The sequence below is a fragment of the Thamnophis sirtalis genome, unplaced genomic scaffold, assembly GCF_051295495.1.
Source record: "Thamnophis sirtalis isolate CommonGarterSnake01/CBP01778 unplaced genomic scaffold, rThaSir2_p1.2 scaffold_2, whole genome shotgun sequence".
Classification (NCBI taxonomy): domain Eukaryota; kingdom Metazoa; phylum Chordata; class Lepidosauria; order Squamata; family Natricidae; genus Thamnophis; species Thamnophis sirtalis.
The window spans coordinates 25,468,402-25,496,010 of NW_028261382.1; the positions used below are offsets into that span (position 1 = coordinate 25,468,402).

The following is a 27,609-nucleotide window of genomic DNA, read 5'->3' on the forward strand; positions in this document are numbered from 1 at the left end:
TCAAGCTATTCTCCAAAGCCCCCGAAGGCCACACAAGGAACAATGGATGGAAACTGACCAAGGAGAGATTCAACCTGGAAATGAGGAGGAATTTTCTGACAGTGAGAACAATCAACCAACGGAACAGAAGTTGCCTTGAGAAGTTGTGGGAGTAGGATCTCCTGTTTGAGCGGGAGGTTGGACTAGGTGACCTCCAAGGTCTCTTCCAACTTGGTTCATCTGTTAAAGATGCCCGAGAAGGGAACTGCTGAAGGACCTGGACGAGAGAGCCTCCAGACGATTACAGGACGGAGCTTCTGGGGCCGGGGGGAAAGTGCCGCGGGGTCGGCCGGAGCTCGCCCGCCAAGACCCCAAGCGAGGCCTGTCCGGGCCATCCGCATCTCGCCACGGGCCAGGCCGGGTATTGGGGGCGCTGGGCTGGGCTGGGGCAGCGGGCGGGCCTGGCCGGGGCGGGCTCGAGTTCGGGGGGGGGGGGAGCGCCGGCCGCCCCTGCCACACAGGCAAAGCTTCGTGGCGCCCTCCGCCCCCGCCTTCGGAGCGGAGGCGGGACCGGGGCTTTCCTCGCCGCGATTGGCCGCGGCCCCCCGGATTGGCAGCTCGGCTCCGTCGGCTTGACGCGGGGAAAGGGGAGGGGGCGAGGGGGGGGGACCCGAAAGTTTGGCGGGGCAGGAAAGCGGGGCGACCTCACTTTGCCGAGCGGCGCCCCGGAAGGAGGTCGGGAGGAGAGAGGCGGGAGGAGACGCCGAGGGGGCAGCGCAGCGCCCGGACCTTCCCCGCGCCAGCCGAGCCCCCGAGCCTCCCCAGCCGCGCGCCGGGCCAGCAGGCTGCGCAGGGAGAGAAGCAGCCGCCGCCGCCGCCGCCGCCCAGCCCATGGCCGCCTAGGAGGGTCCTGCCGGGGGCGAAGGGGAGGGGAGCCGCCCGCTTCTTAGTCCGAGAGCCTCCCGCAGCGCCTGCCGGTGTCGGCAGAGCAGCCGCCCCGGAGCGCCGCCGTCCCACTTTGCGCCTCGCCCGGACCAGCCGCCGACATGGACACGCACACCCGGTGGAAACGGCGGAGCTGGCTGAAGCGGCCCGGGAGCCTGGCGCTGCTCCTGCTCGCCGCCCTCGCCCACAGCCGCGCAGGTAAGAGCGCCCCAGCATCCGTCCCGAGCAAGCGGCGCGCCCGGGAGCCCCGCATCGCCTGCCTTCTTCCGAGGGGGCCAAGTCAGCGGAGAAGCCTTGAGCCACGGAGAAGGGGAGGGAAGGGGGGGGGGGAAGCAGCGGTTCTTTAAGAAGGGCGAAGCGTTTCCCTCCCCGGCAAGAGTTCGTCGCCTTTGGGACGGCTTCTTTGGGTCGGCCAGAATCGGTGCCGGTGGCTGCAAACTTTTTCCCTGGGACAGTCGGGAGCTTTGCAAACGGGGAGGAACTTAGTGTGCGGACGCCCCCATGTGCTGCCTCGGTGGGACCCGGCGCTGCGAGTGGATGCTGCTCAGGCGCCTGTTCAAAAAAGAGGTTTCTCATCCGGCCATCCTATGCTGCCTTTGGAAGAAAAAGGCTCCCAATATTCCTTCCATATCTGCCACCCAGGAGGGGAGGAGAACTGGCGTTCTTCTCTTCCAGCGCTGGGTGTGGATTGAAGTCCCTTTTTACATTTTAAAGCTGTATTGCTATGGAAGTGATCTCAAAATGCTAAAATATGTCACTGTTAACAGCGTCTTTTTAGGATGCAGCCATATTTCTATACTTCTGTAGCAAAATCAATCAAACATGACATCATGACTGTTGCAGAATCCCCAGGGACTTAACAGACCAGGGGAGAGAACCAACCTCAAAAAATGATGGAAACAGAAGTAAACTGGGAAAATTCAGCACATTTGCTTGTTTATTCTGAGGCTGGCATTGGGGTTGAGATAGTTGGGTGAAACGAGTTCTCTGCACTTGATGGGAAATAAAGGACTAATACCAAGGGAGGGGCGTGTTTCCCAAACCTGAACCTCCCATTTTTCCTGAGCACAAAAGAGAATGACAGGAGCCCCTGGATGTTCTGTGCAGCAAGTTCACGTGTGCATCTTGGCTATAGTGGCACACTATACCCACCGTGCCAGCAAGAGATGCACAGGGCTCCGTGCCAGTGGAATCCCTGTTATGGCTCCCTCATAGGTTGACAATGCCACTTAGCTTCACAAGCAAAGGCAGCTGACCTCGTAACTGGCATCCGTGTCCCAAGAGCTGACCCGTCAGATTATTTGCTGCTGGGCGGCTCTGTCTTTGTGTTTTGAGAGAGAAGCTGCCCGTAGTAAGCTCCGTGGAAACGGGTGCAGCTTGACAAACCTTGGGAAGCCAGAACTGCCTTGGTAGCCAGAGTGAAGGCAGAGCTGCTCCAAGGCAGGCACAGATCTCGTGGGAACTGGGACCCAGAAAGTGGCTTTGAAGGTCAGACTCCAGAAAGCTTTTGCACGTGTAAATGGCCAACTCCCCAAAAGATCTCCAGAACTTTGCCATTAAGTGTTGCAGTCAATGCTGCTTTAATATAGAGACAGTTTCATTTGAATCAGAGTTTTCCGTCTGAGTGTGCATTAATTATTTAGAGTTGGTGATAAAAGAAATGCTTACCAAGAAAAGGACATCTTTCAAAGGAATTCGGTGCTTTTATGCTGTTCTTTAGGCCAAGGACTGCCAGGTGTTAGCTTTCTGGAAGGGTAGGGACGCAGTTGCCATAACCTATGGACACCTCCCCCCCCATGGCTATTCTCTGCCTCATCACAAACTGATAGGACCCTCCAGGTGGGTTCAGGTGTGCAGCTGTTCAGGGAAATCTGGAGGCGCCAGCTAAGTACCAAGGTCAAGTAGGGAGTATCTGAGCATGTCCAGCCTCTCCCCCTGCTGCACCGTTTGGGGATCACAGGGTTGCCGGTGGGAGCATTGGCACCCCTTCCAGCGCTTGGTGATACTGTGATTGCCCCCTTCAAAAGGAAAGAGGATTTGTGTGACATCCCCCGATGATTTCATTGGGATTACTCAGCTCAGAAGCCTGAGCTCAGATGTCATGCTTGCAGGAGCCTTTAAAAAATATTGGGATCTCCTTCCCTAGCAGTCCTTGACTTAACTTCGGGAAGCCCCCTTTTGTGTGTTTGATGAGCTCTTGAATCCATTACTTTGCATGTCATGTGGATTTGGCTAATGGAAATCCACTTTGTTGAGAGATGAATGTATTACCGAAGTAAGACTGGGTCTTATATTAATTTTTGCTCTAAAAGATGCATTAGGGGTTATTTTCATTAGGTCTTATTTTCGGGAAACATGGCACTAAATGCATTCATCTGGCTGGGGCTTATTTTGGGGTGGTAGGGCTTATATTATGAGCATCCTGAAAAAACCACGCTAGGACTTATTTTCCAGTTAAGTCTTATTTTGGGGGAAACAGGGTAGTAGAATAGAAGAGAGCTGGAAGGGACCTTGGAGGTCTTCTAGTCCAACCCCCTGCTCAGGAAGGATACCTTGTACCGGTTCAGATGTCATCAATCAGTCACTATGATGAAGTGAGGAGGGGAGGCAATTGCACCATCAGCCCTGACAGGAGGAGGTCCGAGGCTCTCGGGGCTTGGGTTGGGCAACAGGCCTCCTTCCATCTTGGCCTGCCGATGAACCACAGCTGCCTTCTAACAAGGGCCATCAGGAGCTGTTTAATGTGCCAGGCCTCATCCTGTCTTCCTCTGCCTTCAGGAGGTTATCGTTGGCTGCGCCTGTGGCAGCGAATGAGAGACAGTAACAGATTTCATCCTGGATCAAAGTTGGGCAGGGATCCCAGCTTCCAGGGCTGATGGCCCGGGAAGGGATCAGGCGAGGATCTGGAAGGGATGGGCGGGACGAACACTTGGCTGCGCTCCTCCCTCCCTCCCTCCCTCCCTCCCTCCCTCCCTCCCTCTCTCTCTCTCTCTCTCCCTCCCTCCCTCCCTCCCTCCCTCCCTCCCTCCCTCTCTCTCTTTTCAATGCTGGGTTTTTCCTGCCATGACATTCTTGCCCCTTGGCCTCCTTGGAGGCCTCTGGCTGGATCTGGAAAACCTTGGAGAAGGAATTCGTTCTGGAGTGGATGTCGGGATCCATTTTGCATTATACAATTCACACCAGAGATTTCAGAGAGCCAGAAGTTGTTTATTCTGGAGTTGGTGAGTGCTCTTTTGGAATGGAAGGACGGCCCCACCCGGCCCTGAAGTGCCTGGCTCAAGGCCGGCCAGCAAGTCTCCCAAATGCATTGGGGTTGAGCCTGGGGGCTGCTTTGCTGCAAGAAGTCTCCCCCCCTCGCAGCGCAGCAGCCTGGCTCCGGGCCTTTCCCCGATCAAGCAAAATGTATGACATAATAGTTCTGCGATGACTTTCCACCAGTGAAGTCGGGTTGCATCATGGGTCTTTGTCTGCCAGATTTTGCAGGGAGGGAGAAAAGAAAAGCAGCGGTTGCAAGAGAAAGGCCCTTTGGCTTTGGAAGTTGGTCATGCGGCACTTTTCCTCCCCTGGTTGAGCATTGTTTCCCCACGCCATGGCTGCACTGCTTCGGTGGATTCCCACCGAATCCTGGGATTTTGCAATGATTCTGGCCAGAGGTACAAGGGGCTGCTGCAGTGGTCAGCCGGGGACCCTCTCCACTTGGTGGTTCTTCTGCAGGGGAACGAGCGGATGCTGCTTTCGGAGGGACCCGCTCCCCCAAGCAGAGTTCCAGCCTTTGGCATCGCCCTGAAGAGAGCAGTAGTGTTTGATCCGAGGCAGGTGGTGGGCATCCGAAGTAAATCTCGTGCCATTTGCATAAGCTGCCTTTGCTACATTCAGGCCAGCTTGAAAACGGAGTGGAATGAAGAGGAACAAGGCTGGTTTTCTTCTTTGTGCTTCTGCTGCGTGCCAGAAATCCAGATGTGGGAGATGAAAGGCCGAGAGCAGGCGTGGATGTGACCTCATACTCAGGAGTGGTGCTGTTGGCAGGAGGGTTGCCAACATCTGGAAAAGCATCCTCCGATCCTTTTGCTTTGGGAGCATCGTACAGCAACAGTCGGGCACACAGCTTCCATGGAAAGCAGCTGGCCAAAATGTTTTCTAATGTGGCTGCGGGAGGACGTGCAGGCCAGGATCTCTGGTTAAGATTGCCTTTCTTAGATTAAAAATGTATCTCTCTGTGTTTGTGTGTCAGAATTGCTTCTGTCCCTCTGTCTTGAGGGTGTTGAAAGAGACACCTGGGAAATGGGGTTTTATGAATAAGTGCAGCAACAATTAGAGGAAGTCTTTATCCAGTGGGCCCTTCAGTCTAAATGTCCACGGAGGTTCTCAGCCATCCAGGTCATGGTTGTCCCAAAGGTGCTTTTTTCAAGAGAACCGGACTTCCTGGTTTTTCTTGGAAGACATTTCTCTTCTCATCCAAGAAGCTTCTTCAGTTTTTTGGATGGGAAGAAGCTTCTTGAATGAGAAGTGAAATGTCTTCAAAGAAGTCTGCTCTGAGAGAGGCTGGCTCCAGGACTTTCCCTGGTCAAGCAAAATGTGTGATGTAATAGTTCTGCCTCGACTGAAGCTGAAGAAGCTTCTTGGATGAGAATTTAAACGTCTTCAAAGAAAAACCAGAAAGTCCATTTGCCTCCTGAAAAAAAAGCCCCTTTGGGACCCTTCAGTCTAGGCTCTTCCAGGGAAACCAGGTGGTGTCCTTAATTCAAGATACTGAGTTGGAACATGAAGTGCCAATTATAGCCTTACCTGGAAGTCATGTGGTTAACTTTGGGAATACCAAGGGTGATGTTGGTGTTGTGAGGGTCAGCAGGCAGAATTCCCAGCTGCCGCTGCTTATTGTGCTTGTAGCTGCCAACCTGAGAGTGAGAAGAGGATTGGCTGGCATAAAGGGTTGAGCTGCTGGCACTCCTCAAGTGAGTCTTTATAAAGTCTGGATGATTTTACTGGAGCACAAACTGGGTGAGTGGGGGGCTTCTTTCGAACATGGAAGGCCAGGGCCACATGTGAAAGCTTGATTAATTGATTTATTGCTACTCATGCTTCTGCACAGGAACCTTCTCAATGACTGGTGGCCCCTGCTTAGAATTAAATTAGGGTCCATGGCACGCAAGGGAGGTTGGACCAAGTTTTTCCTGTGGCTACTTAGGGATTCTAGGCTGATCCCTCTTTTGACTCCATCCCAGGTTCTGCCATCTCTCCTACAGCTTCCAGGATGTGGATCCTGCCCTAACCCACATGTAGACCTTATGAATGGCATCTTAAATGCAGGCCAAAACACTTTTCTGTCCCTTGTTGTATTTGTAAACAGACATAGCTGAACTTTCTGTGACATTTGCTTTCAAGTAACAGGCAGGCTCACCGTGCCTTTCAGTGGGCATGCATGTACAGCTGATGATGATGTTGGGCAGCCTCCACCAACTTGCCCCTCTCCAGATACATTGGGAATCTGGCTCACTGGCTTTGCAATGGAAGCACCATCTTATCTGGAGGACATCAGACAGTGGAAGGGGCTTTGGGTAGGGTTAGAAAAAGATGTGGAGACTCTGGAAAGAGTGCAAAGAAGAGCAGCTAGGATGATTAAGGGATTAGAGGCAAAACATATGAAGAACGGTTGCAGGAACGGGGCATGGTTAGTCTAGTGAAGAGGACCAGGGGAGCCATGATAGCAGCCTTCCAATACTTGAGGGGCTGCCACAGAGAGGAGGGGGTCTAGTTATTTTCCAAAGCACCTGAAGGCCAGAGAAGGAACAATGGATGGAAACTGACCAGGGAGAGATTCAACCTGGAAATAAGGAGGAATTTTCTGACAGTGAGAACAATCATCCAAAGGAACAGAAGTTGCCTTCAGAAGTTGTGGGAGCTCCATCACTGGAGCCTTTCAAGAAGAGACTGGACTGCCATCTGTCAGAAATGGTGTAGGGTCTCCTGCTTGGGTGGGAGAGGGTTGGACTAGATGACCTACAAGGTCCCTTCCACCTCTGCTAATCTGTTAGAGTAACTGAGTCTTGGAACCTGGGAGAGAACTCCAGCAAACCTCCTGGGAAATTGATAATGTTCTGCAGAAAATTCAATCTTGTTTACAAAAGCAGGACATTGGACATTCTGAGAATAAAGCCAAAACTTCTGAAATGGTTCATTCTTTTTCCTTGATATTCAACAGAATGTTTTTCTGTCTTTATCTTCATAGAAAGGTTCATTTGCTTTTGACTGTTCCACATCCAAACTATGACATTTGGAACCAAACATTCCTGGCTAATTAGAATTGCAAAGAGACTTCACTCTCCCCCCCTTCAGTTTCCCAATGTCTGGTGGTTCTGTTGCTGTTGGCGGAGCCCGTCATTCCTGAGAAGCAAAGTAACATCTGTCCATCACTCTGCTCCAAAGCCAAGAGGGAAGTGATTCCTAGATGCCCCAGCTAAGTGCTCAATGTGAGGAGCCAGCACTGAGGTTGCAGCCCTTCACAACTGGGCTGCTGGGCCAAGATTGTGGAAGATTGGTGACATATTAGTATTGCCGGCCCCTTTTCTCTCTTTGACAGACAAGAAATATCTTGCAGAAAGGTTGGGTTAGCCAGCAGTGGCAATCTGTGAATTACTCCTCATGTGCAATCTAGAAGCTATTTTAGCAGGCTTAGTGGGGTTTTAGATTAGATAAGATTAACAGAGTTGGAAGGGATCCTGTAGGTCATCTAGTCCAACATCCCACCCAAGCAGGAGACCCTACACCATTTCTGACAGATGGCAGTCCTGTCTCTTGAAAGCTTCCAGTGATGAAGCTCCCACAACTTCCGAAGGCAACTTCTGTTCCTTGGTTGATTGTTCTCACTGTCAGGAAATTCCTCCTTATTTCCAGGTTGAATCTCTTCTTGATCAGTTTCCATCCATTATTCCTTGTCTGGCCTTCAGGTGCTTTGGAAAACCTCCTCTCTGTGGCAGCCCCTCAAGTATTGGAAGATGCTCTCCTGTCTCCCCTGGTACTTCTCTTCCCTAGACTATCCAGACCCAGTTCCTGCAACCGTCCATTGTATGTTTTAGCCTCTGGTCCCCAAATCATCCTGGTTGCTCTTCTCTGCACTTTTTCTAGAGTCTCAACATCTTTTTTATAGTGTGGTGACCAAAACTGGATGCAGTATTCCAGGTGTGGCCTTACTAAGGCTTTATAAAGTGGTATTAGTACCTCCCTTGATCTTGATTCCTCTGATAATGCAATTTAGGATTGTGTTTGCTTTTTTGGCTGCTGGTGCACACAGCTGGCTCCTATTTAGCTGGTTGTCCACTAAGACTCCAAGATCCCTCTCACAGTCACTGCTATTAAGCCTGGTTTCACCCAGTCTATAGGTGTCCTTTTGGTTTTTCTTGCCTAAGTGTAGGACTTTACTTGTCTCTACATTAAATTTCATTTTGTTAGGTAACGCCCAGGGTTGAAGAAAAACCAAAAGTACACCTATAGACTGGGTGAAACCAGGCTTCAAAGCAGGAACTCTGAGAGGGGTCTTGGAGTTGCATGGCTGTCTGGTGAATCCAATCCTTAAAGAGGATGAGACCAGCTTCCTCATCTGACACCTGTAAAAGAACCGGAAGGAGGAAGTAACGGTTGCATGCCAGAAGCCCTGTCTCCTGAACTCAGACCTTCTCAGCAAGGGGCTGCCAGTTGGAGTTCAAGTTCTTGACCAGACATTGCTCAGCCAGAGTTCCCGTCCTGTCTGGAAAGACAGGGTCACTGTCTCAAGTTGTGACCAAGTCTGAGAGTCCCCGGGCTTTTCAGTATCTATACTCTCTGCCCCTTCTCAGTTTAAGCAAGTGGCAGAAGCCCACACTGAGTATTTGAGTATTTATTAATACTTATAGGCCGCCCTTTTCCCTGAGGGGACTCAGGGCGGCTTACATAAAATGAGGGGAGGGGGTATACAAACAATAAACACACACAATACATAAAAGTAAAATAATAAGCAACATTCATTCATCATTCGGGTGGGGGCAATTATCTTTGTCCCCAGGCCTGACAGGCTAGCCAGGTCTTGAGGGCTGTGCAGAAGGCCTGGACGGTGGTGAGGGTATGAATCTCCACGGGGAGATCGTTCCAAAAGGTCGGAGCTACTACTGAGAAGGCTCTCCTCCTTGTAGTTGCCAGTCGGCACTGACTGGCAGATGGAACTCGGAGGAGGCCTAATCTATGTGATCTAATTGGTCGCAGGGAGGTAATTGGCAGGAGGCGGTCTCTCAAGTACGCAGATCCACTACCATGAAGGGCTTTATGAGTGACAAGTAGCACCTTGAAGCACACCCGGAGATCAACAGGTAGCCAGCGCAGCTCGCGGAGGATAGGTGTTATGTGGGTGAACCGAGGTGCACCCACAATCACTCGCGCGGCTGCGTTCTGGACTAGCTGAAGTCGCCGGATGCTCTTCAAGGGAAGCCCCATGTAGAGCACATTGCAGTATTCCAGCCTAGAGGTCACAAGGGCCCGAGTGACTGTTGTGAGAGCCTCCCGGTTCAGGTAGGGCCGCAACTGGTGCACCAGGCGAACCTGGGCAAATGCCCCCCTGGTCACAGCCGTCAGATGATGGTCAAAAGTCAGCTGTGGGTCCAGGAGGACTCCCAAGTTGCGAACCCTCTCTGAGGGGTATAGAATTTGACCCCCCAGCCTGAGCGATGGAACACTGATCGAATTTTTGGGAGGAAAACACAACAGCCACTCGGTCTTCTCCGGGTTGAGTACAAGCTTGTTAGCCCTCATCCAGTCCATAACGGCCTCAAGACCCCGGTTCATCACGTCCACCGCTTCATTGAGTTGGCACGGGGCGGACAGATACAACTGAGTATCGTCCGCATATTGATGGTATCTTATCCCGTGCCTTCGAATGATCTCACCCAGCGGTTTCATGTAGATGTTGAATAGTAGGGGGGATAAGACCGAACCCTGCGGCACCCCATATGTTAGGGGCCTTGGGGTCGATCTCTGCCCCCCCACTAACACCGACTGCGACCTGTCCGAGAGGTAGGAGGAGAACCTCCGTAACACAGTGCCTCCCACTCCCACCTCCCGCAGTCGTCGCAGAAGGATACCATGGTTGATGGTATCGAAAGCCGCCGAGAGGTCGAGGAGGACCAGGATGGAGGGATGGCCTCCATCTCTGGCTCTCCAAAGATCATCGGTCAATGCGACCAAAGCGGTTTCTGTGCTGTAACCGGGTCTGAAGCCTGACTGGAAGATAGCTTGCTTCCTCCAAGGACCGCTGAAGCTGGAAGGCCACCACCTTCTCGACAACCTTCCCAACAAAAGGGAGGTTGGAGACTGGACGGAAGTTGTTAAGGACAGCTGGATCCAAGGATGGCTTCTTCAGGAGGGGTCTCACCACCGCCGCTTTAAGTGCGGCGGGGAAGTGCCCCTCCCGAAGAGAGGCGGTAACAACCGCCTGGATCCAGCCTCGTGTCACCTCACTGCTGTTGACAACCAGCCATGAGGGACACGGGTCCAGTACACAGGTGGAGGCACTTACAGCCCTCATGGCCTTGTCCACATCCCCGGGGGCAACATCCTGAAACTCAACCCAGAGGTGGTCTACCTCATCCTCTTGTGCCTTGGCTGGAACTGCGGGGATGGAGTCCAAATCCGACCGAAACCGAGCAATTTTGTCCGCTAAGAATTGGGCATAATCCTCAGCTCTACCCTGCAAGGGTTCCCCCGTATCCCTCCTATTTAGGAGGGAACAGGTTATCCTAAACAGGGCGGCTGGGTGGGACTCAGCGGACGCAACCAAGGTGGCAATGTGGGATCTTTTCGCTGCCCTAAGTGCCCTGATGTACTCCTTGGTGCTGGTTGTTAGCATTGCTCGGTTCGATTCGGATTTGTCGGACCTCCATAGGTGCTCTAGGCGTCTCCTCCGGCGCTTCATCTCCCGGAGCTCCTCGGTGAACCAAGGGGGTCTCCGGGATCCGCCGCCTCGGAGGGGCCGTAGTGGCGCAATCCGGTCAAGGGTCTCCGATGCTGCCGAGTGCCAGGCAGCAACCAGAGTCTCTACCGGACTGTGGGCGAGAGTATCAGGAATAACCCCAAGCTCCGTCTGGAACCTTAACGGCTCCATAAGTCGCCTGGGGCGGAACCCCACTGAGTGTCAACCTCAGCCTGAACCCAGGTTCCGAGTATTCAAATTTGTTAAATACATAAATGAGACAATATGGGTTGCCTATATTTATTTGTATATTCCCCCGCTGGTGCTGGCCAATTCCAGCCTGACTCTGGGCGGCTCCCAATATACAAATACAAATAAATAAATAGAAATGTAGTGAGGGAAAATAGCACTTGCCCTGCCAAGCAGAAGGTACCAAGAATGTAGGAAAAGGTTAAATAAACCCGTGGGGCATAAAGTAGATAATCTAAATGGAATAACCAAATATAAGGAAGCTAGAACATCTCTGAACTCCAGATGGTGGGATTCCGACAGGGAGAACAATCCACCCATGGAACAGAAGTTGCCTTCGGAAGTTGTGAGAGTTTCATTACTGGGAGCTTTCAAGAAGAGACGGAGCTGCTCTTCTTGTTTCCAGCACACACATGCACACCAGTCACTTGGCCTTCTGGTTTCTGACATGCATGTGCATGCAAAGACCAGCTGACCACTATGCATGCATGCACCAGAAAACAGAAGATCATCTTCCCAGTGCATGCATGCGCACCGGGCGGCCGTTCTTCCGGTTTCCAGCATGCACACGCATGCTCCTGTTTTGGCACTCGGTGCCAAAAAGGTTAGCCAACACTGGTGTAGGGTCTCCTGCTTGGGTGGGCGGTTGGATTAGATGACCTACAAGATCCCTTCCAAATCTGTTAATCTCTGTATCTCTGTATCTCGATGATGTTCCCCACGAACTGCCTTCTGGCAACCAGAGGTTCCCAAGACTCCCCTTCTATAAGCCCCTCCTCCAGTTGCTTCAGATTCTACCTCCCACCATCCTTTATCCAGGGTGGTTGCAGTCGATAGGAGTTGACATCAGTCGCCAAACGGAGAGAGCGCCAGGTTGGGAAGCCTTTGGCCTTCTGGCCCTGATGGGCAACTCCCACAGGCAGATTCACTTCTCTCTCCCTTGGTTGAGAGGGAGGCAGGTTGGCGTTGATGGTGGGAAGGATAGACGCCCCTTGATGTTACCTCTGGGATCCTCAAGGCTGTTCAGGCTGATGGATGCCAGGCCGGGAATATAACTTCATTATTTTGGAGTCTTTGAGACCCCTTGAGGAGAGCAGCCTCCATTTGAAATCAATACAGGTAGTCCTCAACGTACGACCAAAATGGAGCCCAAAATCTTTGTTGTCAAGCGAGACAGTTGTTAAGTGAATTTTGCCCCATTTTACGATCTTTCTTGACACGGCTGCTAAGTGAATTACTGCAGTTTTTAAATTAGCGACATGGTTGTTAAGTGAATCTGGATTCCCCATTGACCTGGCTTATCAGAAGGTCTCAAAAGCAGATCACGTGACCCCAGGATACTGTGGCCATCATAAGTGTGAGTCAGTTGTGCCTGAATTTTGATTGCGTGGCCATGGGGATGCTGCAATGGTCGTAAGTGTGAAAAACGGTCATAAGTCACTTCTTTTTCAGTGCCGTTGTAACTTTGAACAGTCACTAAATGAACCATTATAAGTCAAAGACTGTCTGTACAGGGCAGCCAGCAGCAAGGAAGGCCTTGTTGGAGGAGGTCTGCTCCCTGCTTTGGGGTGGGGGGAACAGAACCTGCAGGGTGGTCCTCGGGCTAAACTGCGGAGGCCAACAGGATGTGACTATAAAGTGAGTTTGGAAAGATGCTCCTTTTTTTGCCTTAAGCACAGAAAAACCTGCATGAAACCCTAAGAGATTTAACAGATTAAGAGTTGGAAGGGACCTCCCCAAGCAGGAGACCAGCCATCATCATCATTATCATCGTCATCATCGTCATCGTCATCATCATCATCATCATCATCATCATCATCATCATCGTCATCATCATCATAATGTGAAGGTACAGGTACAGATTAACATAGTTGGAAGGGACCTTGTAGGTCACCTAGTCCAACCCCCCACCCAAGGAGACCCTGTACCATTTCTGACAGAGGACAGTCCAGTCTCTTCTTGAAAGCTTCCAGGGATGAAGCTCCCATCACTTCTGAAGGCAACTTCTGTTCCATGGGTTGATTGTTGTCACTGTCAGAAAATTCCTCCTTATTTCCAGGTTGAATCTCTCCTTGGTCAGTTTCATCCATTCTTCTTCATCTGGCCTTCAGGTGCCTTGGAGAATAGCTTGACCCCCTCCTCTCTGTGGCAGCCCCTCAAATATTTGAAGATGCTATCTTGTCTCCCCTGGTCTTTCTCTTCCCTAGACTAGCCATGCTCAATTCCTGCAACCCTTCATCCTATGTTTTAGCGTCCAGTCCCCTCATCATCCTGCTGCTCTTCTCTGCACTTTTTCTAGAGTCTCAATACATGGCACATTTGGATGATTTGGAAGCTGCTTGACAGAATCCTGTTGATTTGTTATCATCTGAGCGTATTGAAGCATATTTGGCCTTCTCCAGACCAAACGGGACCGAACAGAGATACCTTCTGCAGGCGTCCATTCAGTGAGTGGAAATGGGTCATGTCTCCTTCCCCAGAGATCAGAACAGCCTGGGCAGAGTGGTTGTGTGTGTGTATGGGGTGTGTAGGTGCTGATGTTAAGCCTGTAAGATGCTGCTCCATGATGGGCCTGAACACCCCGATCCCAGAAACGGGGACAGGAGGCAAAAGGATTTCTCCTTCGGTCAGTGTGCTCCTTTCTGGCACTGCGCACTTCAGGTGAGTGCCAGAGAGATGGCTGGTGTGAGATGATTCTTGCAGGCTGCACATAATCAAAGGGGCTGTTTTTGGAGGCAGCGCTTGTTTTGATTGAATGACTCCTGTTCAGATGCTTTGTATTTGGCATGCCCTGTCCTGGAGGTGTGGATGATGGATGTTTCTGCTGTTGGCTGATCAGCCACATCTCGGGGTACCACTGCTCCTGAGCTTCAACACAATTGCAGAATTGTAAGCTTTCTTCTAGAATCAGATTAAGAGATTAACAGAGTTGGAAGGGACCTTGTAGATCATCTAGACCAACCCCCCCACCCCACCCAAGGAGGATTCCCTACACCATTTCTGACAGATGGCAAACTTCACTGCCAAGGATGGGCCACCCCCACATGCTAAAAGAGCCTTTTTGGGGGGTATAGGATGTGATCAGGAGTCGGAGAACAGAAATCTGCACTTAAACAAAATTCTCAAAATATCCTCCTCCCAAATCCTCCTCACTTCTTCTTGGTTCTTGGCTTTGACCAAAGGACAGCAGCACCTGAGAATGGACGTCCCCAGGGAAGGCTACCTGATCTAGAAACTTTTCCTTGGGATTACAACTGCATTGAATCATTGGTCTGTGCCCTGAGGTTGTGGTTGTAGCCAGAGGCCACAATTAGCCACCGGGGGCTCAGATTTCTGGGTTTCTTTGGGGGGTTGTCCTGGTCGGTTTGAGAAGCTCAACAGTTGCCCAGTTGGATGGCCACCATAGAAAGATGAGTTGCTTGGGAGGGTTTGAACTCTGTGCTCCAATCAGGGTGTGGCTTCCTACAATGCCATGTTTATTTATTTATGAGATTATTTTTTTATGACATTTTAAAAAAATAACTCAAGGCGGTGAACATACATCATACTCCTTCCTATTTCTCCACAACAATCCTGTGAGGTAGGCTGGGCTGAAAGAAGAACTGGCCCAAAGTCATGACTTTCATAGGTGAATTCATAACCTCCTGCTTCCCGCCTGATGTCTTTGCCACTAAACCAAATTGATTCTCTTTGTATTTTGCTGCATTTTTCATTTCTTCCTTAGCTAACGTACTACTGTCCTCATGTACATTTATGGTGATCTCACAACTGAGGCATTCTTTAATAAGGATGGGGAAATCTGTACTACTTGGCAGCTTTATTTTTATAGCTTTTGTTACTGGCTCAAATTTGATTTTTGGAATTTGATGTTTTTAATAGTTTGCACTGAAAATCACATTCATTTTGGTGTACTTAACCTTTAAATGCATTTTTCTCGACAATTTTGTCTACTGTGTATAACGTTTGCAAATATTTGCAAACATAATGTAATTTATTTTGCATATTTGTTCAGAATATATGTAGTTTTTGTGTGGATTGTTCCTGAATATGCATTACAAAGGCACAAAGAGCTGAGGTGGCGCAGTGGTTAAATGCAGCACTGCAGGCTACTTCAGCTGACTGCAGTTCTGCAGTTTGGCTGTTCAAATCTCATCGGCTCAGGGTTGACTCAGCCTTCCATCCTTCCGAGGTGGGTAAAATGAGGACCCAGATTGTTGGGGGCAATATGCTGACTCTGTAAACCGCTTAGAGAGGGCTGAAAGCCCTGTGAAGCAGTATATAAGTCTAACTGCTATTGCTATAACAATTTTGGGATAATTCCACATTTTGAGAATTAAGTTTTGGTTTGTGTACCAGGTTTCTTTTTTAAATGTGCAATTAAATGCTTACGTTTGGTCTCCCATTGTTAATCTGCAGTGAGGTAGAATATGATTTGTGGTTGTGGTCCATCAAAAGCTGCCATCACATCCAGGACAAAGCCAGATTTGACACCCAGGCTGGGCTTCTAAATAAATTTAGGCTTAATTTCTGAGCTAAACTGCCTGGATCTGTTTGCTGGGAATGAAGCTTAGTGCAGATGTAAGACTGTGAATGGAAAAAAATGGGCCATCTTTGGATTTTGCAGGCTGTTCCTCCCAGCAGTTGAGAATGGCTCAGGATTGGCTAAGGCTTCCTCTGTTCTCATCCAGGTAGAAGAGGGTTCATTTCACTCAACGACCTCCACCCCTTCCAGCACCATTTCTCGGGATCGTTGTGATGGCTTAGCAGGTTTCCAGGCAGGGCCAGGGTGGCTTTCTTGGCAGGCTGCCTGGTTTTTTGCCCTCTGCTGCTCGGTGCCCCTCTTGCCTGCGCTTGAATCAAGCAGTTGAGAGGGGTTGTGGATTCGACGGCTTTGTCGGTTCTTCTCTTTTCTCCGGAGGTGACTTCTTGCATCCTTGCGCTATTAGTTGTGGTACTAGTTGCAAGCTTGGTCAGTGTCCATTTCTTTGGGGGGGGGGAATCTCCAGATGCAGGCATTGTAAATATCATTGTTCAGCCCATCCTTTTTATTTATTTATTCATAAACATTTTGAATACAGTGCATTGCCAAGGTATATCTTTCTACAGGATACTGCTAACAATAGTAATAATGTAACAGAGTAGTTTTAGCTAAATTTCTCTTTATATTGGCTTATTTATACTTCTGTTGATTATATTGGCATATTTATAATTATGAACCATCTTTATATTTAACTCATACATAGCAGTGATCTTTCTTCGTCTAGACCCAGAGGTTGTTCTTCCTTGAATTAGATGTGGTAATGGAGTTTAAGGTCACCAGCATTTGATGTTAAGATTTCTTGAGTACAACATAAACAGAATTATGTTACATAACACTGGAAGTTTTTAAGAAGAGATTGGATAGCAATTTGTCTGAAATGGTATAGGGTTTTCTGCCTAAGCAGGGGGTTGGACTAGAAGACCTCCAAGGTCCCTTCCAACTACTCTACTCCACTCCACTCCACTCCACCCCACCCCACCCCACCCCACTCCACCACTTGGAAGAAATAATTTCACATAAACCTTCTGGGCAGTAAATCCTTTGGAACTCACAGGATTTACAAAACAAATTCCATGAGAGCATGTACAGAAGATTCTCTTTAATGTTTCCACTGAAAATTGAAAAGAGATGTAAGTGAAATTATTTCCATGGATTCTTTTCCAGAAAAGGCATGGTTAAGTTTTATTTTAGGAGGGAAATACTGTACCTTAGATGTTCCACTTAAACTTGAGGATAAAAGCAGATGGTTTCGACATCATAGGAAAACGTTTCAAGAAAGAGTATGGTGTTCTCCAAAATAAATAAATAAATAAAATGACATTTTTGTGGCAAGACATAGAGCAACAAAATATAGCTTAATAATTGGAAACAGCTCTTCTTTGAATAAGTCAGTAGCCAGCCTTCTCCAAACCTGTGCAGGAGCTGAGAGAGGAAGGGAGATCAGGGGGAACTGAGTTAATAAATCCTAGGGGTTCAAGCCTATCTGGTTTGGTTAAAAAGTGGCAATAATATCACCCTCTGGTTTTACTTACATCCTGCTTTTCTAACGTATCTTGCTCCGGTCAACAACAGTACAAATGTCTATGGAAATTCTCAGTCGTCCAGACCAGGATTGTCCCAAAGGTGTTTTTTCAAGAGGCAATTGGACTTTCTGGTTTTCCTTCGAAGACGTTTGGCTTCCTCATCCAAGAAGTTTCTTCAGCTCTGAAGTATGGACCCAAAATACCTTCAGCTTCTCTGAAGAAGCTTCTTGGATGAGAAGGGAAACAACTTCAAAGAAAAAACAGAAAGTCCAGTTGCCTCTTGAAAAAACACCTTTGGAACAACCCTGGCTTGGATGACTTTGGCCTAGGTCTGAATTTGGTACCCCTGATTATATCCAGATTCAACTTGGATGTTTTCTGAAGTGCCAAACCAAGTTGAACCAAGTCCTGGAAACACTGGCTGGCCATGGTTCCAATTTGAAGGCCTTCTGTTTCTAGTGGCCATTTTATTCGTCCTGATGGCCTCAAAGCAGGGCATAGAATGTAGAATAACATGGATGGAAGGGACCTTGGAGGTCTTCTAGTCCAGTCCCTTGCTCAAGCAGGAGGACCTATACCATTTCAGACAAGTGGCTGTCTAGTCTCTTCTTAAAAACCTCCAGTGATGGAGTGTCCACAACTTCTGGAGGCAAGTCATTCCACTGATTAATTGTTCTCACTGTTAGGAAATTTCTCCTTAGTTCTAGGTTGCTTCTCTCTGATAAGTTTTTATGTGTTACTTCTTGTCCTGCCTCAGGTGCTTTGGAGAATAGATTGTCGTCCTCTTCTCTGTGATAGCTTCTCAAGTACCAGAAGACAGTTATCATGTCCACCTTAATTCTTCTTTTCAATAGGGTAGACATGCCCAACCCCCTCAATCATTCATCATATGGTTTAGCCCTTTATCATCTTTGTTGCTCTTCTCTGCACACTTCTAGGATCTCAGGATTCTTTTTTGTCCTATGGTGACCTAAAGTGTATGCAGTATTCCAAGCGTGGGCTGGCTAGGGCAATATAAACTGGTATTGTTAGTTCTCTTGGTCTTGATTGTTGATGCAGCCCATGACTGCATCGTCTTTTTTGGCAGCCACAGCACACTGCTGGCTTATAATTAAATGGCTGCCCACTAGGAGTCCTAGATCCCTGTTATAGTTACTACTGTTGGGCCAGGTCCTGCCTATTCTGTACCCGTGCATTTGGTTTTTCCTTCTTAGGCTCAGGACTTTAATTTTTCATCACTGAATTGCACCTTGTTGGATGGGGCCTAATGCTCAGGATATTCTGAATTCTGAGTCTATCTTCCAAAATGTCAGCAATTCCAGCCCCCCCCCCCAATGTTGTCATCTACAAATTTGACAAGTTCCCCTTCTGTATTCCCTTCTAAATCATTTATGAAGATGCTGTATTGGGCCTAAGACAGAAGTTGCCCACTGCATGCTTCCCTCCATGTAAAATATTTAGAAACAGAACTAGAATAACAGAGTTGGAAGGGACTTTGGAGGTTTTCTAGTCCAACCCCCTGATTAGGCAGAAAACCCTATCCCATTTCAGACAAATGGTTATCCAGTCTCTTCTTAAAAATTTCCAGCGTTGGAGCATTTACAACTTCTGAAGGCAACTTCTGTTCCACTGATTAATTGTTCTGTTAGAACAATTTCTCCTTAGTTCTAAAGTGCTTATATGTACATCTACATGTAGTCCTACTGAGGATTATACTTTGAGTGTGGTTGGTCAGATAGTTATGAATCCATCTGGTGGCGACGCTGTCTATCCCACATTTTTCCATCTTACCAAGTATTAGGTTGTGGTCTACTTTGTTGGATGCCTTACTGAAGCCCAAGTACACTATGTCCACAGTGTTTTGCTGGTCCACTAATTTAATCACTTTCTCAAAGAAGGCAATAGGTTTTGTCTGGTATGATCTGTTTTTAACAAACCCATGCTGGCTTCTCTTAATCCTCTTGTTCATTTCTAGGTGTTCCCAAATGTATTGTCTGATTATCTTTTCCGGGATTTTCCCAGTTATTGATCTCAAGGTGATTGGCCAATAATTTCTTTTTTGTAGTTTGGTACAATCTACACAACCTCTTTACCAGCCCTCTGGTCATTCCCCTGGATTACAGGAGCTTTGGAAGTTCACATTCAATGTCTCCTGGGTTATGTCTGCCAGCTATAGGAAGATTTTGCTCAGAGGTACAGTAGAGATGAAAAGATGGGTGGGCAGACGGGCAGGCAGGGGTGTCTGTTTCTCTCTCCAGCCTCTTCTGTTCAGGAGATGCGATGATGCTAAGAGAAGAGACTATTTGTTGCTGTGGGTTGAATATGGAGTCCTTAGTGATCTCTGAGCGTTTGTTACCCATGGTCAGCATTCCAAGTAATGCACTCATAGAAAACAGAACTCTGAGGCAGGCAGGTTCCTCAAAGAAGAGTTTATTGAATACTTCATATTGGCACAACTGGTGAAAGCCGACTCTGAAATTTCCTGCAGCTTTCACCTGATTAAAAGTAAAAGTGCCCCCTCCTCCAAATCACTGGTCACGCTGTCCAATCCAGGTGCTGGCCGGTTGCCTGGTTTTTGCTCCTCCTTTGGCCAGCCACCTGTCCTTGGTTCCCACAGGAACATTTTATTGTTTTGGCTACAAATCCCCCTCTAGCTATTTCCCACCTTCCTCTGTTATGTGGCAACTCTGAACTCTCCCAATGGCTTCAACCAGGTTCACTTCAGGGTTGACACCAGCTAGGTAACATCATCAGTGCTCTTCTATATGTTTATCTAGCTGGGCACCAAAACTTCTGCAAAAACAACAACCAAGCTCAGAGAGCATTAAGAACCCACAGACATTGTCCTCCTGAGTTCCGAAGTCACCCGCAAGCTATGGCAGCCTGCAGCCTAAGACAGAGATGTGGAAAGAATCGTGGCTTCGACCACATTGCCTTGTGTGGAATTTTATCTCAGCCTTCTTGGAGAAATAGGAATTGAACCTGGACCTTTGGCAGGGAAAACTGAGGGAGGAGAAGTCGGCCAACTTATGATTGGATCCTCGCTTCTTAGGATAGTTTTCCATGTAGTCTTCAAGAAATGCACCCAATGCAAGAGGGAACTGTAATCTGGCTACGGTGGAAAAACCCTTGATCCAATGGCAATTTTTCTTCCGATAAAGAAGAGAGCCAGAGAGGGACGTGGCCCCACCGCTGAGCACGGGAACTCTGAAGTAGGGAAAGGCACAGGGTGGGTAAAAATAGATGATTTTTAAAAAATGGATTTTTAAAATTTAAATTGGATTTATTTTATCTTTATCAATTTTATTTTAATAAAATGCTTTTGGAGTAAAAATCTATCTAAAGATAGTTTTCCATGTAAGAGACATTCATAATTTAGTTTATTCAGCTTGAAATGGAGCTTAGTTATGTAGCATATGAGGCTCTAGATTCTGCAATATTGGGACTGTCGGTGAGTCAACATGGGTCAGAGGAGGAGCCGCTGGGGGACAGAGGTGACAGTGGCTCTTTAAAAATTGTGATTTAAATTGAGTTGATTTAAATCAAGCCTTTTATTAGTAATTTAAATCATGATTTAAATCGAGTCAATTTAAGTCAAATGCACCCTGGAAAAGCAAAAGAGTAGTTAGTGCGAATCTGTTACAAAGTCCTGCAAATGGGGAACAACCTGGCAAAAAAGTCTACCGCTTATTTTTGGGCTGCAACCTCACCTCTCCTAAGAGAGAGTTCCCCCCTCACATTTTCTACAGGCCAACAAGAAAGGAAGCTTTGCTTGGAGAATGGATCTTTCCACCCGAAATGGGGAAGGGAAAAAGTCAGTCTGGGAGAGGAGAGGCCAGCAGGACTTTCTGTCAACAATGCAAAAACTAACCAAGAAATACCTTTAAAAACAGGGCGTCTGTTAGATTTCTCTAAGCTGCAGCATTCTCAAATGTCGCTGGAGCCACGTTCGGGTTTTATGCAGAGCACATCTGGCAGTCATTTCAGGAATGCTGAGTTAGCAGAGGTCTCCGCGCTGGCACAGCTGCCCCCACAATTCTGTTTGTTCTGACCGTTAGCGGAGGCGAGATTGTAAGTGAAGCTTTCTGATTTCCTTCCTATGGGCGTTGCTTGGGGTCTCCCAACGCAGGGAGAGGGAGCTGGCTGGGAATTGAAAGTGGACTCGGGACCGACTCGGCTGCCTCAACTGCGGACAGAACCGGGCACTTTCCAGGCGGCCCCAAAGGCCGTGGTTGTTGTCGCCTCTTCATTTTGTCCAGCATGAAGAAGAGCCATCCAGACCTAGTTGAGCTTCTCTAAAAGTTACTTTTTTCAGCCTGAAAAAGAAAAAGGAGGGACGCCTGTTGCAGCATGTTGGCTCTTGCTCCCCTCCGTGGCAAGGAATAATGTTTTGGGGCGATATCACGGTGCACCCCTGAGGCAGCCTCTTCTGTGCAGTCCTGGGCACATGGCGCTGCTCTGAGGTGGAAGCTCATCCTCATGGAAGCTTTCAAGAAGAGGCTGGGCTGCCATCTGTCCGAAATGGTCCTGCCCTGCTTGGGCAGAGGAGTTGGACTAGATGGCTTAGAACAGAGGTTCTCTTCCAACTCTGTTAATCTGAATCAGAGATGGTGGAAGCTTCCCCAGGGACTGAAAGCCTTTGAGGCAACCTCTTGCCCATTTCCATGGAGGAAAAAAGGCAGAAGCATTTATTTGGTCACCTAGGTGGGAGGGTCTTATATGTGGCCTGGGAGAAAGCAATGACTGCGGCTGCAAATATCAGAAGAGTCCTTCTGAGTCTGCTTGGCCCGTGGTCCCAGCCACGACCCTCCTCTGCACCACCTCTGGGCCACAGGAAGCCCCCTTTGCCCCAGGAGGACTGAACCAGCCAGAGCAAGCCTCCTGAAAGGCCTGGCTAGAGGGGTCTTCCCCACCCGGCAACAGTGCAGGAGGGTTTTCTCACATTTAACGTTTCTGCTGTGGAGGAGGCTGATGTGGCCTGTGGCCCTTTGAAGACTCTGTGGATTTTTCCCTTCGTGCTGTAAACAGAGGCAAGAGAAGGACCAGGCCTCCCTTCCTCCCTCCAGATGGGATTGGAAAGGCCTTAACTAACATCTTCCTTTCTCCATTTGAATTTTAGAATAGAATAGAGCTGGAAGGGACTTTGGAGGTCTTCTAGTCCAGCCCCCTGCTCAAACAGGAGAACCTATATCATTTCAGACAAGTGGCTGTCTAGTCTCTTCTTAACAATCTCCAGTGATGGAGCGCCAACGATTTCTGGAGGGAAGCTGTTCCACTGGTTTATTTTCCTCACTGTTAGGAAGTTTCTCCTTAATTCCAGGTTGCTTCTCTCCTTGATTAATTTCCATCCATTGTTTCTTGTCCTGCCCTCTAATGCTTTGGAGAATAATTTGACCCCTTCTTCTTTGAGGCAGCCTCTCAAGTACTGAAATACTGCTATCATGTCACCCTTAATTCTTCTTTTCTTTAGACTGGCCAGACCCAAAATTTGCAGCCCTTCTTCCTATGTTTTAGTCTCCAGGCCTTTGATCATCTTTGTTCCTCTTCTCTGCACTTTTTCCAAAGTCTCAACATCTTTTTTGAGTATGGAGACCAAAATTGGCTGCAGTATTCCAGGTGTGGCTTTATTGGGGTTTTGTCAAGCAGCACTAATGCTTCACTTGATCTGGATTCAATGCCTCTGTTTATACAACCCAGGATTGTGTTAGCTTTTTTGGCTGCTGGCTCATGTTTAAGTGATCAACAAGTAGGACTCCAAGGTCCCTCTCACAGTCACTGTTTTAGAGCTTACCTGCCTGCCTGCCTGCCTACATTCATTCTTTCTTCTAATGACCTTAAGATCTAACCTCAAATAGGTGTAAATCATTTACCCATCATGGGTCCACTAATGGGAGAAGATGGCAAGAAGGTGATGGGCAGCAGTGAGAAAGTTCTTAATTCATTTCTGCATTTGTTTTTACACAAAAGGAAAAAATAGTCCAACTTATTGAAAGCAGTCTCATAGGAGACAGAATAGAAATGCAAATCAAAACAGGAAGAAAATAGAAATGAAACACCTATCCACTGTAGAGAAGTTCAAATTGCTGGGACCAAATTATGTAGGTATACAATCGTTCTATTGATGACAGGCTGGGTGTAGTTGGTTGGCCATTTGTGAATCCATATGGTAGTGATGCTCTCTGTCACACTTTTTTTCTTTATCTTAGCAAGAAGTAAGCTGTGGTCTACTTTGTCAAATGCTTTGCTGAAGTCCACTATGTCCACTGCAGTTGCCAAAAAAGCCAATGCAGTCTAGGCTGCATCAACTAAGAGATAATATCAAGATCAGGTGATTAGTATCACTTTATAATGTCTTGATAAGACCACACATGGAATACTGAGTCCAGTTTTGGTCACTTTGCAACAAAGATGTTTAGACTTTAGAAAGAGTGCAGAGAAGAGCAACAAAGATCACAGGGGACCAAAGGATAAGGTGTGCAATGAATAATTGCAGGAACTGTGTATGTCTAGCATATCAAAGAGAGGGACGGGGGGGGGGATGACATTATAGAAGTCTTCTGTTAGTTGAGGGGATGTTACAGAGAAGAAGAGTTTCAATTATTCATCATAGAACATCATAATTAGAGTTGGACGGCACCTTGGAGGTCATCTAGTTCAAGTCCCCACTCTAGCAGGAGACTATTATTTCAAACAAACGGCTGTCCAGTCTCCTCTGGAAAGCCTCTAGTGATGGCGCACCCACAACTTCTGAAGCCAAACTCTTCCATTGGTTGATTGTTCTCACTGTCAAGAAATTTCTCCTTAGTTCTAGGTTGCTTCCCACCTTGGTTAGTTTCCATCCATTGCTTCTTGTCTTGCTTTCTGGTGCTTTGGGAAATAAGTTGACCCCCCCCCCCCCGGAATTAAAGAGAAACTTCCTAACAGTGAGGATAATTAGCCAATGAAACCGCTTACCTTCAGAAGTTGTGGGTGCTCCAACACTGGAGGTTTTTAAGAAGAGACTGGATAGTCACTTGTCTGAAATGGTTTAGGGTCTCCTGCTTGAGCAGGGGGTTGGACTAGAAGACCTCCACGGTCCCTTCCAGCTCTATTCTGAATTTGAATTTATCTTTTAGCCTCCAGTCCCGTAATCATCTTGGTTGCTCTTCTTTGCACTTTTTCCTGAGCCCCAACATCTTTTTTTATATTGTGGTGACCAAAATCTTTTCAAAACTTTGTTTAAAACTATTCCCCAAAGTATAGTGCTTGTGTGTGAGTGTGAGTAGCACAAGATGCAGTGTGTGGAAGCTTCAGCTAGAGACCCAGTCTGGACGTAAGGAGGACTTTGCTGATGGTGGAATCCCCCCCCCCCGAGTTGTGGATTCTCCATCACAGGAGGTTGTCAAGCAGAGATTGGATGGACAGCCAGTGGTCTGGCATAGTATGAGATCTCCTGCCTTGGGCAGGACATTGGACTGGAAGACCTCTGTTTTATGAGACTAGGTGGGGGTGCAGACTCTGTAGCACATCTTTGTGGTTGTGTCTTTGGAGGGGGGCAGAGTCAGTTTCTCCGTTGTAGTGAAGAACTGGGGACAGCAAGTGGGATGGAGACAGCCAGGTAGTTTGCATCTCCTCAATGTCAGTCAGCCCACCCTCTGCTGCAGAGAGCCTGGGAACCAGGGAGGAGGAGAGGAAGGACAGAAAGTCCAGCCATGGATTCCTACCTCCTGCTCGGTCTCCCCCCAGATTGACAGCAACCAGCTCAAATGTAATCTTCCCCTGAGCCCCCAAAGAGCCGGGCCTTTTCTCGTGGATTACAATGCTCTGACATTGTCTTGGCTAACTGACGGGCCAAGTTGCACAAACAGCTCCGGTTTGGGAATGTGGCTGGGTTGGACTGGACTGCTTGCAAAAAAGCCCCCTTGTGAATGGCAACCTTTTGGGTGCACTGAGCGGCGGCAGCAAGCAGGGGCCACGGATTCTGCCAGGCTGCTCAGATTCACTATAGCCGGACCAGGCTTTGGATGCTGGAGCCTCCTGAGAGTCTGTTGTGGGGAAGGATCGGCTGTCTCCTACGGTCTCAGTAGAGGGGCAACAGATCACAGTCGTGGCCCTGCAGGGGAGAAGGCCTCCAAGGGCCTGGGGTCCCAACTGTCAAGTCAGGGGCCAGGGCCAGAGGCAGCTTGTGAAGAAGACCAGATGCGCCTCCTCTCATTGGAGATCCAGGCAAGGATTAATTGCATCCTAAGTTAAATCTCACAGGTTTGTTGTTCTTGGATGCATCGCAAGCTCTGACTTTGATATAGCACACGTTAATAATTCAACCGAGATTGTTTATGAGTCAGTTTGTGTTTTTGGCACATTTGTGGCTGGCATTCACGGTCAGTCCACAGAACCATTTCCCGTTAACTGTTTGGTTACTCTTCTTCCTGGCGTGGAACTGCACCATGAGTCTGGTTGCAACAAGCAAGCCATTCTGGGTTTGTGGCTTGGCCTGCACTCCTTGAGTCTCCCTGTAGGAAGCAGAGGGATGGAGACGCTTGTGGGGAAAAAAACGTATTGAGGGACAGGCTGGAAATGGACTAATTGTAGGTGGAAGGCCTTAACGATAGTTACTCAGGCCATTTCCAACTGACCTGTGCTGCCCCGGCCACCCATGGCCTTCCGGCCCAGTTCAGGGTCCTACCAAGCTCTTTGGGTCTCAGGGCCAAGATAACTGCGACAGCCTGTCCAGTCGATGCCTGCAGATGGAGGGGATGCTGCCAAATCTCCCCACTCCTATAAAGAGGATAAAGGGTGAGAATCTGGAAAGGGGACTTTGGGGCTGGAGCTTGCATCCTGGGCAGACAATAGCAATAGCCCTTAGACTTATATATACCGCTTCACAGTACTTCACAGCCCTCTCTAAGTGGTTTACAGAGTCAGCCGTTCACCCCCAACAATCTGGGTCCTCATTTTACCAACCTCTGAACCAGGGGTGGGTTCCTGCCAGTTCTAACCTCTTCTATAGAAGAGGTTCCACAAATCTACAGTGCCAGTTCCAGCTCCCTCCCCCCGCCCATCTGCACATCATCAAGATGAAGAGCGAGAGGAGGAATTCTGGAGTTGAAGTCCACAAGTTTTAAAGCTGTCAAGTTTGAAAACCCCTGGGTTTTCTTTTCTAAAGGGTTAGGGGTGCAAGGGTCTTGTAACTTGACAGCTTTAAGACTTGCCTGCTTCAAGTTTCTGAGTCAACATTTTGGTTGCTAAGCAAGAGCGTTGTTAAGTGAGTTTCACATTTTACAAGTTGGCCACGCCCACCCAATCACATGGCCGGCAAGCCACTCCCACCCAGTCACATGGCTGGCAAGCCACTCCCACAAAGCAGGCCACACCTACAGAAGAGGTTCTAAAATTTTTTGAAACCCACCACTGCTCTGAACGATGGAAGGCTGAATGAACTTTGAGCCGATCAGGATCAAACTGTTGGCAGTGGGGAGAGTTTGCCTGCAACAGTACTAGCACAAGACTTATATACCGCTTCACAGTCCTTTTTACAGCCCCCTCTAAGCGGTTTGCAGAGTCAGCCTCTTGGCCCCAACAATCTGGGTCCTCATTTTACCCTTCTCAGAAAGGTGGAAGGCTGAGTCAACCTTGAGCCTGGTGAGATTCGAACTGCCAAACTGCGGGCAGCCAGCAGTCAGCAGAAGGAGCATGACAATGTTCTTTTCATCCCCCAAAATGGTGAAAGAGACCTTTGGGGCAGGTCTGGTGGGAATCAGCAAATTAATGGATGTGTGTGGTACTTATTGGTGAGTTACTCCTTAAGTCCCCTGAAGTTATTTATGAGATTTTTTTAAAAAATCCCACCTTTATTGTTTTTGTAAAATAACTCAAGGCGGCGAACATACCCAATACTCCTTCCTCCTTTCCCCCCCCCCCCCACAAGAACCCTGTGAGGTGGGTTGGGCTGAGAGAGGAGGACTGGCGTAAAGTCACCTAGCCCAGATTCATGCCCAAGGCGAGACTAGAACTCACTGCCTGCTGGTTCCCAACCTCAGGCCTTAACCGCTGGAGACCAAAGTGGCTCTCAAGACATCATGCAAATACACTCAAAGAAATAAATACATGCTACGCAAGATGCTTGGATATTGCAGCTGGACCGAAATATGGAGGAGGCTGCCAAATTCAGATGGCACGAAGGAAGCCGATGAGGATTTACTCCACTCTGCCCGGGGCTGCACCTTCTCGTCCCATCAAAGTTGTCTTGACATTTACTAAAGCCAACGACTTGTTTGTTTTGAGTATCTTAACCACAAGTTCCTTTGCCAGTTTTCTTTCCTTCCCGGCCCCTTCCTAGCGCCTTGGCCTGTTTTAAGGCTAAATTTCTTCCTACAGAAAGTCCCTTCCAGCTCTGCTTTGATTGATTGATTGACTCGGTCTGAATAGGGAGAAGAGAGAAACTCTTAGGTTATGTGCTAAAC

General features: G+C 48.4%; 1 protein-coding gene across 2 annotated transcripts in view; it reads left to right on the plus strand.

The window, feature by feature from the left end:
* The first annotated feature begins 769 nt into the window (after positions 1-769).
* COL5A1 (collagen type V alpha 1 chain) overlaps positions 770-27,609 on the plus strand; it is a 249,424-nt gene continuing 222,584 nt past the window's right edge. For both annotated transcript variants that reach the window (XM_087704496.1, XM_087704497.1), the window contains exon 1: positions 770-1,122. In XM_087704496.1, coding sequence (XP_087560622.1) covers positions 1,026-1,122 — 97 coding nt within the window. In that variant the 5' untranslated portion in view covers positions 770-1,025. The remainder of the gene's footprint in view (positions 1,123-27,609) is intronic.